At 42.0% G+C, this 17,545-nt stretch overlaps 1 protein-coding gene across 3 annotated transcripts; it reads right to left on the reverse strand.

Annotated features, from left to right (window-relative positions):
- Positions 1–1,855: 1,855 nt before the first annotated feature.
- LOC124003072 (cyclin-dependent kinase 2-like) lies at positions 1,856–16,065 on the reverse strand. Of its 3 annotated transcripts, XR_006833188.1 has the most exons (8): positions 15,684–16,065; positions 4,598–4,675; positions 4,386–4,503; positions 4,016–4,186; positions 3,774–3,875; positions 3,477–3,680; positions 3,246–3,413; positions 1,856–2,349 (listed from the first exon to the last, which is right to left on the reverse strand). XR_006833188.1 is itself a non-coding variant. In XM_046311104.1 (7 exons), the coding sequence occupies exons 1-7, from the start codon at positions 15,797–15,799 to the stop codon at positions 2,245–2,247; spliced, it is 894 nt and encodes a 297-aa protein (XP_046167060.1). In that variant the 5' UTR covers positions 15,800–16,065; the 3' UTR covers positions 1,856–2,244. The 3 variants fall into 3 exon arrangements, 2 of the variants coding, with proteins under 2 accessions (XP_046167060.1, XP_046167061.1); XM_046311104.1 differs by lacking the exon at positions 3,246–3,413; XM_046311105.1 differs by lacking the exons at positions 3,246–3,413; positions 15,684–16,065 and adding an exon at positions 5,360–5,406.
- Between the last annotated feature and the right edge of the window lie 1,480 nt (positions 16,066–17,545).

Genomic DNA, 17,545 nt, shown 5'->3' on the forward strand with positions numbered 1-17,545 from the left:
AGGCCCAATCTCACCCTATGCATTTGTGGAGATCTGAGTGGATTCAATATATGAAAGCAATATGATAATCATAATCTCGCCTTCTGATAGGCTACATGGAAGTTAAGCCATATTGCTTATAAATCAATCAAATCCTCTCACATAACCTCTCATAACCAAGTGGAAAGTGGGAATTTGTCAGTTGTGAAGTTGTAAATACCAGTTGGATGCAATCACAGGGGTTACAACACAAAAATCCCATGACTGAAACTTAAGTCGATCTCAGATCGCTAAGTTGACCTCCCCTTTCATCTAATAAAAGCCATGACCATCATGCCTTTAGGGTAAGAGGATCATTTTGCACATGTATTAAACAGCGAATTTGACCAACTCAAGTCCCCTTGCTTAGGGGGTCTGGGATCCTCCCAGAGATCATTTTTATGCAGGACTGATAAGCTCAGGTCTGGAGACTTTTTAAAAGGACATTCTACTTCAAAATGAATGATAATAAACATGTTGACAGCATCTAAAACATAAATTCCACCTCCAGAAATGGGCCGAATAACACATTGTACCATGCATATAGCCTGTGCATAGTCTATATTATCAGATGTGCTTTTAGCAATAGGCATTATGACCTGTAGGACAACTGATGAAGCATAGTGCCAATAAAAATTTACCTAAGCTGAAGCATGCAGTTTGTCCATCTGCATTTACCCCATTGGACACAACATCCTGATTATTAATAATAAAATACATAATGTTTGTTTCTATTACAAAGTATGTCATTGCCCTGTTAAGCCATTTCCCCTTTAAGAGCTGTTGTGTAGCTGCATCTAAACCATGCTACGCTACAGGACGCTAATCCGGGCGCTTATAAAAAAAATCCTGAGAATGCTGTTCATTGACTACAGCTTAGCGTTCAACACCATAGTGCCCATAAAGCTCATCACTAAACTAAGGATTCTGGAACTAAACACCTCCCTCTGCAACTGGATCCTGGACTTCCTGACGGGCTGCCCCCAGGTGATATGGGTAGACAACAACACATCTGCCACACTGATCCTCAACACTGGGGCCCCTCAAGGGTGCGTGCTTATTCCCACCCTGTACTCTGTTCACCCATGACTGTGTGGCCAAACACGACTCCAACACAATCATTAACTTTGCTGACGCCACAACAGTGGTAGGCCTGATCCCCGACAATGATGAGACTGACCTCCTCCCTATAGGATGAGACCTGGCAGTGTGGTGCCAGTACAACAACCTCTGCCTCAATGTGAGCAAGACAAAGGAGCTGATCATGGACTACAGGAAAAGGCGGGCCAAACACACCCCCATTAACATCGATGGGTCAGTAGTGGAGCGGGTCGAGAGTTTCAAGTTCCTTGGTGTCCACATCACCAATAAACTATCATTGTTCAAACACACCAAGACAGTCGTGAAGAGGGCATGACACCGTTTCTCCCTCAGGAGACTGAAAAGATTTGGCATGGGTCCCCAGATCCAATTTCTGAATGTTTTTTTTAAACACGCATGATAGCTGTACTTTTAGTTGATGGTTTAGGCAGCTTGTTAGCCATATTGATGTTTCTCAATGAGTTCAAAGCATGTGAATGCATCCAACTGGTATTTACGACTTTACAACTAGTAAATTCCCACCTCCCACTTGGTTACGAATGCAGCATAATTACTAGTTGGAGGGCTCGTCTTGTGGATTTTTACCAGTCGTATGTGGTAAATTCCCACTTGGTTATGAATGCAGAATTATTCAGATTTCCTATGTCAAGGCTAGATAAAAAAATCTGCTAAATATTTACTGCCAGTGAGGTTATAACACAAGCCAAATTAGTAATATTCAAATAGTTTCACACAATAAAGCTCAAACTAATTTAATCAACTTTTTATCATAAATTATGCAATGAACAAATAAAGAGCTTGCATCTGCTAAATGACTAAAATGTACACAAACCAAGTTAACCCTTTCAATACACATAAAATGCTGAAACAACTCTAGAGTTCATTCTCTATGACATAACAGGCACTCATAGCTGTAGAGAAAAAACTCACAGGACATCAATTTATACAAATGCTGGTTTTTGGCTGCTAGAATGACTTTTGGAAAGGCATCCATATTTCACTGTGATCTCTCCCATCTCCTGGACTGTAGTATTCAGGTGTGGATAAGAGCTGGGGCAGTCCTCCTGCTCAGGGATCTCTCATGGAAAGACCCTGGGCAATGTATTGTTCCTGTCAGTCTGCATGTCACAGTCGTAGGTGTGGCATTGGCATGGTGACATCACGGAAAAAACGATGGACGAGGGCATTTTTGGCAGATATCCTCTTGTTTGGGTCATAGCTCAGCATTTGCTGGAAAAATAAGAACAAATACGTCATAAAAAGGGACATATCGATTACGTGTCATAGGCCTATGTGAAAACAAAAAGAAGCTCTGAGCACAAATTTCAATTAATTATATTTTATTAACCCTATTAATAAAAGGGAAGAAAACGACCGTAAACTCTGCCAGAGAGAACTTCTGGATTTATACTTTAGGCATCCTACAGCCGTAAGGACTTAAGGAGGATTTTGATATGAGGGTCATGTTGTATTTCCCAATGTCATCATCTTAGCTTCACACACACACCCTGGTATTAGTGTGTCCTGTATTCATGATGCCCCTAGTGGCCCGATACTTCCGGCAGGTTACCTTAACCTAGTTATTTTATTAGAATTCCCCTGGTTCTACATTTGTCTATAGTGTTGTATATACAGTATATTCCTTTTGCAGCAGTCTTTCGGCTTTCTTTGAGAGACTGGGTTCCTTATAACAACACCACATTCCCTGTGTTTTGTTCTAGTAGAAATACATCTATATCATGTTCTGTTCTATCCTGTATTTCTATCTGATATTATGACATCTGTGGTAATCTAAAGTACCCAAAAGGGCCACTAGGTGTCTGCAATTACCTCTGGCTCGCAGTGTGACCTTATCTGTCCTGCTGTTGTTTGTTGAGACATGCTCTAATCAAGGGAGACTGACCAAAAGCTCAGCTATAATTAAAATACATTTGCATCTGACTGAAACCTTTTTCCTGTTCCTCCAGTTTTGCCTCCAGCACTTTGGATATGCAGTAGAGTCTGCCTATTATTAACCTTAGTGGTACCAGCCTAATACCAAAACATAATTAAAAAGTGGTCAATGTTGTTAGAGTTCTAACCCTGGGCCTCCTGAGTGGCTCAGCGGTCTAAGGCGGGACAGGCACCTGCAGGCTGGCCACGGTCGTCAATTGAACAGTGTTTCCTCCAACACATTGGTGTGGCTGGGTTCCGGGTTAAGAGGGTCGGTGTTAAGAAGCACGGTCTGGCAGTTCATGTTTCGGAGGATGCATGACTCAACCGTCACCTCCCGAGCCCGTTGGGGAGTTGCAGCGCTGAGACGAGAAAAAGGGGGTAAAATACAAAAATAAATATATATTTAATAAAAGGGTTCTCACCTTGAGCAGCTCTCTCCCGTCCTCGTCCAGTGGGGGAACCACTTTGGACAGCTCCTGTCGGGCCCACTTGGGGAAGGAGGGCTTGTAGTCAGGCATGGACGTGACCCCTGGCCAAGCCACCTCGTCCGGTGTGCCCAGGGTACGGAAGATCCGGAACAGCTGATCGATCTCTGAGTCGCCTGGAAACAAGGCCCTCCTGGTTATCTGAAGAAAGAATTGGAAGGTTTGGACATGAAGTGAGACCTTGCTTTATAAACGTTAAAGCTACAAAATAGTATAGCCAGAAAATACATTTACCATTTCAGCAAAGATACAGCCCAAACTCCAGATGTCAACCGCTGTGGAGTAGTATTTGCAGCCCAAAAGAATTTCTGGAGCTCGGTACCATAGAGTTACCACCTGAGAAATGCTAAAATGTTAGTTTCCCCATCATGGGTTCAGAAATCGTTTGTGATGCTTACAGAAGCATAACACAAGTGAAACCATTGGCCAACTAAAAACTGCACAGCAAATTACAGTGTGGTGTATGTATGCTTTACCTCATGAGTGTAGGTGCGGACAGGCACCCCAAAGGCCCTAGCCAGGCCGAAGTCAGCCAGCTTGATCTCCCCCTGGGCGTTAATGAGAAGGTTCTGGGGCTTCAGGTCCCGATGGAGAACCCTGTGGGAGTGACAGAAGGCCAGGCCCTGCAGCAGCTGGAACAGGTAACTCTGCACACACACAAAACAGACACACCTAATTAGCTTAAGAGAGACACAGTCAGACAACCTCGTAGGTTTCCATTTTGTTTTCATTTAAAAATGTGACAAAATATATATGTAGCACTGACAGACATTGGGGGGGTAATTCACTTATTTATAAGCCTCACACCCCAAGTCTGAACACGTTGGATGTGCAGTTTGTGCATACCTTGACAAGTGGCAGAGAGATACCAGAGACAGAGGAGTCCATGAACTTCTTAAGGTCCTGATGAAGGAACTCAAAAACCAGGTACAGTTTGTTCTCTGTGTGGATGACATCACAGAGCCTGTCGGTGTGAAAATACATAGAGATGTCAATGTAAGCACAATTTAACAGAGACAGTTGATGTTTAACATAATAAGTAGCTCAATTGTACATACTTGACAATATTTGGGTGGCTGAGCTCTTTGAGGAGCGATATCTCTCTGATGGCAGTGCTTGGTACTCCCTCTGTTTCCCTAAGAAAAATACATATAGCTACGACAGTCACACAATATCATCCCTTTACTCACACAGACACTAGCTAGGTTTCCATCCAATTGGTGACAGATTTATGTGAATATTCTAAAAATCCACATAAAAATTATATGCACATTTTCCCACCAGTGATGTGTTTCCATCAAAATAACTTGCAAATAAAAGGTTGTGCATCATGACATAGTGCACATAAATACTTTTTGATGTTAAATTCCAGATTTAAAAAAAATACAAATTAAATGGGTTTCCATCGCAATTTCAACTATACTGATGGTTTTCTCACAAATATGTTGTGTTATATAGTCTGGTATTGGCACTTGCGCTGATGGCTAGAGCGCATGTACAGCCTACATGAAAATATTATTATGGACAAAAGAGCGAGACTATTTGTCGAATGGCATCAAGCATCGATTATCATGTCACCAGAATAGGACCATTAATATTGATTGGAAAGGAGCATCAAGCTCATCACCTTGCACTTTCACCACCTTGTGAAGTTCATCACAATTGATTATATCTGTAGCCTAATAAACTGCATCCTTTCCCAACAAGTTGTAGTGGAAGGACCACATGTCATTGCGTGACTCCAAGTTTACTTTGATATAATTAAGCAATAAGGCCCGAGGAGTAGTGGTATGGAGGTGTGGTATATGGCACCAACTTACTTCACCATAGGGATGATGCCAGGTTTCCTCCAGGTGTGATGCTTGGCATTCAGGCCAGAGTTCAATCTTGTTTCTCATGGTCAGAGTCCTTTAGGTGTCTTTTGGCAAACTCCAAGCGAGCTGTCATGTGCCTTTTACTGAGGAGTGGCTTTCGTCTGGCCACTCTACCATAAAGGCCTGATTGGTGGAGTGCTGCAGAGATGGTTGTCCTTCTGGAAGATTCTCCCACCTCCACAATAAACTCTAGAGCTCTGTCAGAGTGACCAAGTTCTCCCCCGATTATTCAGTTTGGCCGGGCGGCCAGCTCTAGGAAGAGTCTTGGTGGTTCCAAGCGTATTCCACTTAAGAATTATGGAGGACACTGTGTTCTTGGGGACCATCAATGCTGCAGAAATGTTTTGGTACCCTTCCCCAGATCTGTGGCTCGAGAAAATCCTATCTAGAAGCTCGACGGACAATTCCTTCGACCTCGCGGCTTGGTTTTTGCTCTGACGTGCACTGTCAACTGTGGGACCTTATATAGAGAGGTCTGTGCCATTCCAAATCATGTCCAATCAATTGAATTTACAACAGGTGGACCCCAATCAAGTTGTAGAAACATCAAGGATGATGAATGGAAACAGGATGCACCGGAGATCAATTTCAAGTCTCATAGCAAACAGTCTGAATAGCAAAGCATCAGTTTACATTTTTTAAATAAATTTGCAAATACCTGTTTTTTCGCTTTGTCATTATGGGGTAGTGTGTAGATTGATGGATAAAAAAAATAATCAATTTTAGAATAAGGCTGTAACGTAACAAAATGTGGAAAATTGAATCAAATGCACTGGATAATAGATGTGTACACAAACGTATGTGGACACCCCTTCAAACTAGCGGACTCAGCTATTTCAGCCACACACGTTCCTGACAGGTGTATAAAATCGAGCACACAGCCATGCAATCTATATAGACAAACATTGGCAGCATAATGGCCTTACTGAAGAGTTCAGTGACTTAAATGTGGCACCGTTACAGGATGCCACCTTTCCAACAAGTCAATATATCACATTTCTACCCCGGGCAACTGTAAGTGATGTTATTGTGAAGTGGAAACTAGAGGTCGGCCGATTATGATTTTTCAGCGCCGATACCGATTATTGGAGGACCAAAAACCCCGATACCGATTAATCTGACTATTTTTTATTTTTGGGGGGTAATAATGACAATTACGACAATACTGAATTAACACTTATTTTAACTTAATATAATACATCAATAAAATCAATTTAGCCTCAAGTAAATAATGAAACATGTTCAATTTGGTTGAAATAATGCAAAAACAAAGTGTTGGAGAAGAAAGTAGAAGTGCCATGTAAGAAAGCTAACGTTTCAGTTCCTTGCTCAGAACAGGAGAACATATGAAAGCTGGTAGTTCCTTTTAACATGAGTCTTCAATATTCCCAGGTAAGAAGTTTTAGGTTGTAGTTATTATAGGAATTATAGGACTATTTCCCTCTATACCATTTGTATTTCATTAACCTTTGACTATTGGATGTTCTTATAGGCACTTTAGTATTGCCAGTGTAACAGTATACCTTCCGTCCCTCTCCTCGCTTCTCCCTAGGCTCGAACCAGCAACACAACGACAACAGCCACCATCGAAGCGGCGGTACCCACGCAGAGCAAGGGGAACAACTACTAGAAGGCTCAAAGCGAGTGACGTTTGAAACGCTATTAGCGCGCGCTAACTAGCTAGCCATTTCACTTCGGTTACACCAGCCTCATCTCGGGAGTTGATATGCTTGAAGTCATAAACAGTGCAATGCTTCACCTGCAACGAAGAGCTGCTGGAAAAACGCACAAAAGTGCTGTTTGGGGGGATAGGAGGGACACCATGTGCGACTGACGTGTTTTCCGTTTGCTCCCGTGGCATTCTTAAAGTTTATGTGAATTTTGCAGCAGAACCGTATTTATTTTCAAATATTCATTTGGTGATCCCTTTCCGTAAAAACCAAGACTACTTTGCTTCCGAATGTCAGCATGTCGACCAAACATAAGGCCAAAAGCATGACTTTGAGAAAACCCGGCCTACAAGACCCGCTCTCATCACCGCCCTCTCCTGAGTCTGAGGGCCCGGGGACGCACACTTTACCCGGGGGTGCAGCTTGGCCTGGCGGCGCTGAAATGAACATTCGAGGCCATCAAACTACTACGCTCTGAGATAGTTGAAATGAAAACACAGATGGTTGCTACGATTGAGGCCAGAATACAGGAGGTTTCTGATACTTTAAAAGCAGATTTAACCATCCTGCGGAACGAGACTGTGCCAGCAATCACATTACTCAAAACAACAGCTGCGTCACTCACTACAACGATTGCAGCACTGGAGACCTCCGCTACTAATGTCTCCGACTTAACTACATCCCTGGAGGCTGAAGTTAAACGCCGAGCTGCGGATTTGAAAAAGGTGAAGGAGAGCTGTGCTCCCAATTGGGATGACACAAGTTTAATTTCTTCCTTTCTGTCTGCTATTCCCAATTTAGATTCTCATTTGTTGATTTTAGGGGGGGGATTTCAGCTGTAAATGTCCCCAGTTCTTGACAAGTCCTCACAAACAAATACAGGCCCATCTAAATGTGCCCTACTGATTCAATCCTCCTGGCGTTTCCTACATCCTACAGATAGACAGTATTCCTTTTATTCTCATGTTCATCAAACATATCCCGGATTGATTACTTCTTTTTGGACCAAAAACTTCTGCCTACCTTCGGCAGTGTACTTACGAGAGTATTGTTATCTCTGACAATTCACCATTAGTGCTTGAACTAGAGTTTCCCCAACGACCTCCTATGTGTTATCAATGGCGTCTCAACCCCATTTTACTCTCAGATAAGGAGTTTGTCAATTTCATTTCTTCTGAAATCACCTTATTCCTAGAAACTAACTCAATACCAGGTATGTCCTGCTCTAACATATGAGAGTCTCTCAAAGCATACCTACGTGGCTAAATTATTTCTTATACAGCCAACCAAAACAGAGTTCGCTCTCAGCGACTTCGGGACCTGAGCGAGTCCATAGCCACACTGGATGAGAAGTATGCTACTACGGATCCTTCCTCTGATCTGCATAAAGAGCGCCAATTACTCCAATCTCAATTTGATGAGCTTTCTACCAGGCAAGCTGAACAGTTACCCTTGCGAGCTCGATACAAAGTCTATGAACAAGGCGACAAGGCCAGTAAACTCCTTGCGCATCAGATCAGTAAATATGATGCCTCACGTTTAATCCCACAAATAAGGACCCCGTCTGGTGCCATCACAGTTATACATAAAGAGCTCAATGATCAATTTAAACAATTTTACTCTGCGCTATACACCTCTGAATCCCCTCAAGAACCTTTGCTGATTGACTCCTTTAATGGCTTGAATATGCCTTCAATTGATACAGACTCCCATGACTGTCTAGAAGAAGAATATACGCTTGAGGAGATTGCAACAGCAGTGTCCGCAATGAAAAGTGGTAAATTACCAGTTTTCCAACCGAATTTTACAGGACGTTTTCTGGTCTGCTTTGCCCATTCTTGTCTCGACTATTTGCAGAATGCCTTAATACTTCAAAGCTACTGCCTAGTCTTTATCAGGCTTCAATTTCATTACTATTAAAGAAAAATAAAGACCCCCTGGAATGTGGATTCTATCGCCCAATCTCGCTTTTAAACTGTGATTACAAAATCCTGGCAAAGATTTTAGCCATCCGCATGGAAGGCTTGCTGCACCAAGTAATACACTCTGACCAGACTGGCTTTGTGAGAAATAGGCATTTATTTTTCAATATTAGGCGCCTTATGAATATACTGTACTCCCCAGCGTCGGGGGACCAGGAGGTGGTGGTCTCACTTGATGCCGAAAAAGCGTTTGACCACGTTGAGTGGGATTACCTAACAGCTGCCCTTTATAGATTTGGCTTTGGCCCCAAACTCATTGCGTGGATAAAGATTATTTATTTTTTCCCCCATGGCTTCGGTACGGACTAATAACTTGTCCTCTGACTATTTTCCCTTGCACCGCGGATCCAGACAGGGTTGTCCACTCTCCCCCTTGTTGTTTGCTTTGGCAATCGAGACTCTCACCATTGCACTACGCTCTAATGATGCCATTCAAGGTATAATCAGGGCGGGCTGGGAGCAGAAAGTCTCGCAATATGCTGACGACCTCATTTTGTTTATCTCCAACCCTGATACCTCATTGCCACGTGCCCTATCTGTTCTTAAAAAGTTTGGATCAATCTCAGGGTACAAGCTGAATCTAGGCAAGACTGAGCTTTTTCCGGTAAACAAGGCTGCTTTAAAGTGCTCTTTTACAAGTTCTCAGTTTAGGATTGTCCGGGATCAATTCACCTACATGGGAGTAAAAGTGACACGGAAATATTCAAATTTGTTTCAGGAAAACTTTGTTGCTCTAGCAGACAGTTTGAAACAATCTTTTACTTTTTGGAATTCCCTACCCCTTTCTCTTATCGGAAGGATTAATGTCATTCAAATTAATGTGTTGCCCAAATTTTTATATTTCTTTCAATGTTTACCCATTTTTATTCCATTTCTTTTTTTTTTTTCACTGGATCAAACATTCATGCATTTTATTTGGGATGGCAAGGTACCACGGATTGGTAGAAAACATTTACAGAAGCCTAGGTCATTGGGGGGTTTAGCTCTACCAAATTTTCAGACATACTACTTGGCTGCAAATTTCAGAGCCCTTCTGTACTGGCTGCAGACTGATCCTACTGGCCCTAGACCACTCTGGGTCCAGATGGAGTCTGAATCGTGTAAACCTGTAGCACTTTCCTCTGTGTTGTGCTCGTCTCTCCCAGTGTCCCTAGGCAAAAGGTGTCAACCCAATTGTAAAGCAGTCTCTTAAAATTTAGAATCAGTTCCGTTTAGCCTTTAGCCTCCGAGGCATTTCTCTATTAGGCCCAATCAATCAGAACATTTTATTTCCTCCATCTTTGAATGATGGGGCTTTTGGCATTTGGCACTCACTAGGCCTCTCCACGCTAGCCCAATTATTCTTTGATGATACATTTGCCTCTTTTTCTCAGCTGCAGGAAAAGTTCAATCTCCCCCAATCCCACCTTTTCCGCTATCTCCAGACTAGAAACTTTGTCAGAGCTAACACACCTGGATTTCCCAATAGGCCTGCGAATACAGCTATAGAGAGCATCTTGGAGTTGAACAAGCTTCCTAGGGGCGCAATTTCAGATGTATATGTAATCATTCATGACTTACAGAACCCTTCTTTGGTGCCTTTAAAGACTCAATGGGAAAAGCATTTGGGGGAGGAACTTGGGGAAGATGCCTGGGAATCTGTGCTGCACAGGGTGCACTCGTCCTCTTTTAGCACTAGACACAGCCTCATTCAATTCAAGATGGTTCACCGTATCCACTGGTCGGGGGCCAAACTTGGAAGAATATTCTCTGATTTTGATCCTACCTGTGTCAGATGTAAAGTGGAACCAGCCACATTGTTGCATATGTTTTGGGGCTGTCATAAACTGTCAGGTTTCTGGGAATTAATATTTAAATGTTTCTCTGATATATATGACACTGTTATAGATCCGGCTCCCCTTACAGCCCTTTTTGGAGTACTGCCCATGGGTACCCCCCTATCAAGAATCCAGTCGTACACTGTTGCTTATACAACTCTTTTAGCTAGACGGCTAATACTACAGAACTGGAAGATGGCAGCTCCCCCATCTTATAAATATTGGGTGAGAGATGTGTTGTGCTCTCTGAAACTCAATTCAATTCACGTGGGAACCCCAAACTGTTTAATGAGGCTTGGGCTCCATTCCGGTCTTACTTTAAACAGTCCATCCTCTGATGGCATTGCATTTAAAACTAAAATAAGTCTGTATTTGACCCCCCTGTGACTTAAGGGTTGGGGGGAGCTTCTCTCTGTGTTTTTGCTGGGGGGGCATTAAGGTCCATGTGCTTATTGATTGTGACCCACAGATGCCTTGTTCATCTTGCCTGAGCAGAGACTGAAATGTGAGCTTGTTTTTCCCAGTTATTTTTACATTTTGTTCACGCCTACATGAATAATCATTCTATTTTGTTATTTATTTTAAAGCATTGTAAACGTTATTTTTGGTCCAGTGAATGGTCGGTCTGTGGCCATGACTGTCTGTGAGTGGTTGCATTTCTCCACCCTTATCCCTTGACTGTTTACAGGAACAATGGTGAGGTGTTTGCTCTGTCCCTGTACTATAGATTGCCCTTTAACATTTGTAGCCTTCTGCCTGGTGTGTTTAACTTGTCTAAAGTATGGTATCTTTAAAGCAATTTTTTATTCGTATTTTTTTTCTAGTTGAGTATATTATTTATATTGCTTTGTGTTGTCTTGTGTGTGTGTGTGTGTGTGTGTGTGTGTGTGTGTGTGTGTGTGTGTGTGTGTGTGTGTGTGTGTGTGTGTGTGTGTGTGTGTGTGTGTGTGTGTGTGTGTGTGTGTGTGTGTGTGTGTGTGTGTGTGTGTGTGTGTGTGTGTGTGTGTGTGTGTGTGTGTGTAAAACTTAATAAACAGAGTTTTTTTTTAAAGTGCTGTTTGAATGAATGTTTACGTGCCTGCTTCTGCCTACCACCGCTCAGTCAGATAATTAAATACTTGTATGCTCAGTCAGATTATATGCAACGCAGGACACGCTGGATAATATCTAGTAATATCATCAACCATGTGTAGTTAACTAGTGATTATGATTGATTGTTTTATATAAGATAAGTTTAATGCTAGCTAGCAACTTACCTTGGCTTACTGCATTCGCGTAACAGGCAGTCTCCTTGTGGAGTGCACAAGGACTAGCTGTACGGTTGCAAGATGGGATCCCCCGAGCTGACAATGTGAAAATCTGTCGTTCTGCGCCTGAACGAGGGAGTTAACCCACCGTTCGTTCCTAGGCAGTCATTGAAAATAAGAATGTGTTCTTAACTGACTTGCCTAGTTAAATAAAGATTAAATAAAAGGTGTAAAAAATATATATATAGTAATAATAATATATTTATTTTTATCATCAAAATCTGTGTCCAAAAATACAGATTTTCGATTGTTATGAAAACTTGAAATCGGCCCTAATTAATCGCCCATTCCGATTAATCGGTCGACCTCTAGTGGAAATGTCTAGGAGCATCAACGGCTCAGTGGCGTAATGGTAGGCCACACAAGCTCACAGAACAGGACCACCAAGTGCTGAAGCACGTAGAGCATAAGAATTGTCTGTCCTCAGTTGCAACACTTACTATCGAGTTTCAAACTGTCTTTGGAAGCAACGTTAGCACAAGTACTGTTCGTCAGGCAGCCACACACAAGCCTAAGATCACCATGCACAATGCCAAGCGTCGGCTGAAGTTTTAAAGCTCGCCGCCATTGGACTCTAGTGATGAATCACGCTTCACCGTCTGGCAGTTCAATGGACGAATCTGGGCTTGGCGGATGCCAGGAGACGTTACCTGCTCTGTGGCAACAGTTTAGGGAAGGCCCTTTCCTGTTTCAGCATGACAATTCCCCCATGCACAAAGCAAGGTCCATAAAGAAAAGGTTTGTCGAGATCGGTGTGGAAGAACTTGACTGGCCTGCACAGAGCTCTGACCTCAACCCTGTTGAACACCTTTGGGATGAATTAGAACGCAGACTGCGAGCCAGGAGCTGAAATAAAAGATACCAGAAATGTTCCATACCCACAAAAGTGTATTTCTCTCAAATTGTTCACAAATTTGGTTACATCCCTGTTAGTTAGCATTTCTCCCTTGTCAAGATAATCTATCCACCTGACAGGTGTGGCATATCAAGAAGCGGATTACACAGCATGATCATTACACAGGTACAGCTTCTGCTAGGGACAATAAATGGCCCCTACAATGTGCAGTTGTCACAACACAATGCCACGGATGTCTCAAATTGAGAGCGCTTGCATGGTGAGTGCAGGAATGTCCACCAGAGCTGTTGCCAGAGGATTGAATGTTAATTTCTCTACCATAAGTCGCCTCCATTGTCGTTTTAGAAAGTTTGGCAGTGCATCACAACCACAGACCATGTGTATGGCGTCATGTGGGAAAGTGGTTTGCCGATGTCAACTTTGAACAGAGTGCCCCATGGCGGCAGTGGGGTTATTGCATGGGCAGGCATAAGCTACGGACAACGAACACAATTACTCTTTATCGATGGCAATTTGAATGCATAAAATGCTGTATTCTTATTAGTATTACTTTTTCTCCCCAATTTCATGATATCCAATTGGTAGTTACAGTCTTGTCCCATCACTGCAACTCCCGTACGGACTCAGGAGAGGCGAAGGTCGTCCCCGAAACACGACCCTGCCAGGCCGCACTGCATCTTGAGACACTACTCGCTTAACCCGGAAGCCAGCTGCACCAATGTGTCGGAGGAAACACCGTACAACTGGCGAGCGTGTCAGCATGCATGCGCCTGGGCCCGCCACGAGTTGCTAGAGTGCGATGGGACAAGGACATCCCGGCCGGCCAAACCCTCCTCTTACCCGGACGACGCTGGGCCAATTGTGCGCCGCCTCATGGGTCTCCCAGTTGCGGACCGCTGCGACACAGCCTGGGATCGAATCCGGATCTGTAGTGACACCTCAAGCACTGTGATGCAGTGCCTTAGACCGCTGTGCCACTCGGGAGACCCCGTGATGAAATCTGGAGGCCCATAGCTAGATTAGGGCCCAATTAATTAATTTCAATTGAATGATTTCTTCATATGAACTGTAACTCAGATTTATTTTATTGATGCATGTTGCATTTATATTTTTGTTCAGTATAGATGTGATTCCAATGGGATTGCAATAACTTGCCTAAATTCAAGGACTTAGAGGACATATGCCTCTTCTGTGATAAGGGGAAACTGTTATACACTTTTGAGTGTGACAGTTATTTTGGAGCGAGATAATATTTGTAATTTTAAGTAATAAGACCAGACATGCCACAAGGGGTATTTTCACAGTCCCCAAATCCAGAACAATTGTACAGTATTATATAGAGCCCTTAATGCATGGAACTTCCATCTCATATTGCTCAAACAAACACCAAACCTGGTTTAATTTATTTTTTAAAGATAAAGCAACACTTCACGACACAACGCCTCTCCCCTATTTGACCTAGGTAGTTGTGTTTGCATTGATTTGTAGGCTGTATGTAGTTCTGTCCTTGTCTCTTGATGTTCTGTATTACATCATGTTTCATGTGGACCCCAGGAAGAGTAGCTGCTGCTTTTGCAACAGCTAATGGGGATCCTAATAAAATACCAAATAAGACCCATGTATTTTCAATTAAAGATGTTATTATTTAAATGAAAACAAAACTACTGAATTAGTCGTACATTTCTTCATTCTCTCTGGTAAATGATATATACTGAGAAACTAATATTTGAAATCTGTCCACAAATGAAATATATTTTTACTAGAAATCCAATATTCTTGTTTGATCGTAATTTGACATTTAAAAAAAAAAAATATATATATATATATATATAGACGTGATTCCTTCCTGCTTCTAGCTTGCTGAATCATCTTTGGCTGAATCTTTTTATGAGATGTCCATGTGTCCATTTATATTGCATTTATCTTTTTAATCCCAGGCCCCCGTCCCCGCAGGAGGCCTTTTGATAGACAGTAATTGTAAATACGAATTTGTTCTTTAACTGACTTTCCTAGTTAAATAAAGGTTAAATAAAATAAATAAAAATAAATGTGACCAATGCCATTTTATAGCAGTGCCAGTAGCTGTCATTACAGTGACTTGTTTGTCATGCAAAGCTATATAGCTAGCCAGCCTGGAAACTCGACGTTTGACTCACATTCCTACCGCCAAAAATATCAATCGGTAATGTAGCTATAGGTTCCCATCCAATTGGCGACATATTTTCACCAGTGGTGTTTCCACCAAATGGAGTTGATGCAGATAAAAAATAATAAACCGGTAAAGTAGCTATGTAGCTATCATTTTACTCAATGTTCAGGCTAGTAGAACCCTGATTCAAACGCAAATTTCAGACAGATGTAGAACTCAAGCTTAAGAGTTCGCTAGTTATTAACTATACTTACGTTACCTACTTTCAAGACTCAATGGTTATCAATTCAGGTCAAATAACTAGCTAGGGTAGCGACATAGTTAACAAGGTTAGCTAGGAGCAAGCAACTGTGGAAATGGAAAGCATAGTCACATCCGGACTAATGTTACTGTGAGGAGTCAAGTCAGCTGCTTGACCGGGCTACAATTAACGTTAGATGGCTAACGACACTTCGGTAGCCAGCTAATTTTCAGTCAGACACCACTTACGTGTCGAGTCTGATTTTCTTGAGTGCAACAGTCTCTCCCGTGACTTTGTTCTTTGCCTTGTACACCACCCCGTACGTCCCTTCTCCAATCTTTTCCACTTTCTGAAATAATTCCATGTCACACGAATTCCGTTTGGCTAACGTTTCAAACCGTTGTGATTTTTTAAACAAAGAAAACCGTTAACTCAACTTCAAACTAACGTAAGCATGCTAACTAGGTAAATTATGAGGGGAGGGGGGTAACTTGTAGCGGGAACACATCAGGATTATCCATAGACTGTAAAAAAATAAAATTCCACAATAAAAGGGATCAATTGAGCCGGGTGTAACTCTATAGTAGTAACACTTTCCACTCAAAACAAAAGTAACAGGTCCCGCGTTGTTTATGCCACGCCCCGGAAGAACGACAGCGACGCGAACCTTTTCAATATACGACCAATCACTGACAGCCCAATGGTTAAAAACATTTAATAATAATATGACTGACAGCCCAATGGTTAAAAACATTTAATAATAATATGACAGACAGCCCAATGGTTAAAAACATTTAATAATAATATGACTGACGCGCCCATTCAGCATAGAAACAAACGCAGAATGGGTGGTACATGGATTTTAGCTTTAGGAAAGCTTCTCTGGCAGTCGCGTTTTTGTGAAAGGTTCAAATTTGAGGCGCTTATAATCGCACCGGTTCTGTTGATATTCAAATGTTGATCTTCCCTCCAGAGATTTGTAAATTATTGAATTCAATTAAGTAGCTAACAATATACTCTTATTTAAAGACTGTAAACTCTGTGTCCTACATTTGGCTGATGCCTATGTCATCATTCCATTTGAAATGGTAAATAGTGATCCCTCCTCTTGCTCTCTCAGGTTACTGTAACCACGTTTCCATTCGTTGTGTTTTTATGCGAGTAAAGTCATACCATATGCAAAAAAATCACGACAGCTGTGATGGAAACAGGACGTTTTGGTACAATGTTATAAATGCCGACAGATAATGAATTTGGTCATTTAACCTGGTGGGATCTTTTTGTGCCGGTAAAATTAATGGCAGTGGAAACGCCTTTATATTGATATAACAACCATCATATCGAACTAAACTTGGAGTCACATGATGATATGGTGTGTGGTCCTCCCACTATGACTCGGGAAAACAGTGCAGTTTATTATGCTACAGATTAAATAAATTATGAACTTCACAGGGTGGTGAAAGTGCACGGTGACCTAGATGCTCCTTTCCAATAATATATAATATATGCCATTTAGCAGACGCTTTTATCCAAAGCGACTTACAGTCATGGTGCATACATTCTACGTATGGGTGGTCCCGGGGATCGAACACACTACCCTGGCGTTACAAGCGCCATGCTCTACCAACTGAGCTACAGAAGGACCCTCAATAAATATCGAGGGTCTTATTCTGGTGACATGATGATCAATGTTTGACTGCCGTTTGACAAATAAAAATATTATTTTTCATATCCATAATAATCTCATCATGTAGTTTAGCCCCTCCATACAGACTTCTCGCACTATTTGGGAGCTGTTGATTAGAGCGCAGGTGCACATTTTCTATTTAACGCAGTCGTTTTTGTGACAAAACTATAAGTATAGTTGAAAATGCAATGGAAACATGTATAATTTTAGAATGTACATGAACATTTAATTGAAAAAGTACATGTTGTGTGCACTACGTCATCACGCACTGATTTTGTGTGTTTCACTTCATCACGCACTGATTTTTTTATCTTGCATCAACTCCATTTGGTGGAAACACCACTGGTGAATATCTGTCGCCAATTGGATGGGAACCTAGCTAGTGTGACAGTGTTGTTTCATTATTATCTCATTAAGACTTTC

The sequence above is a fragment of the Oncorhynchus gorbuscha genome, linkage group LG18 (assembly GCF_021184085.1).
Source record: "Oncorhynchus gorbuscha isolate QuinsamMale2020 ecotype Even-year linkage group LG18, OgorEven_v1.0, whole genome shotgun sequence".
Classification (NCBI taxonomy): Eukaryota; Metazoa; Chordata; class Actinopteri; order Salmoniformes; family Salmonidae; genus Oncorhynchus; species Oncorhynchus gorbuscha.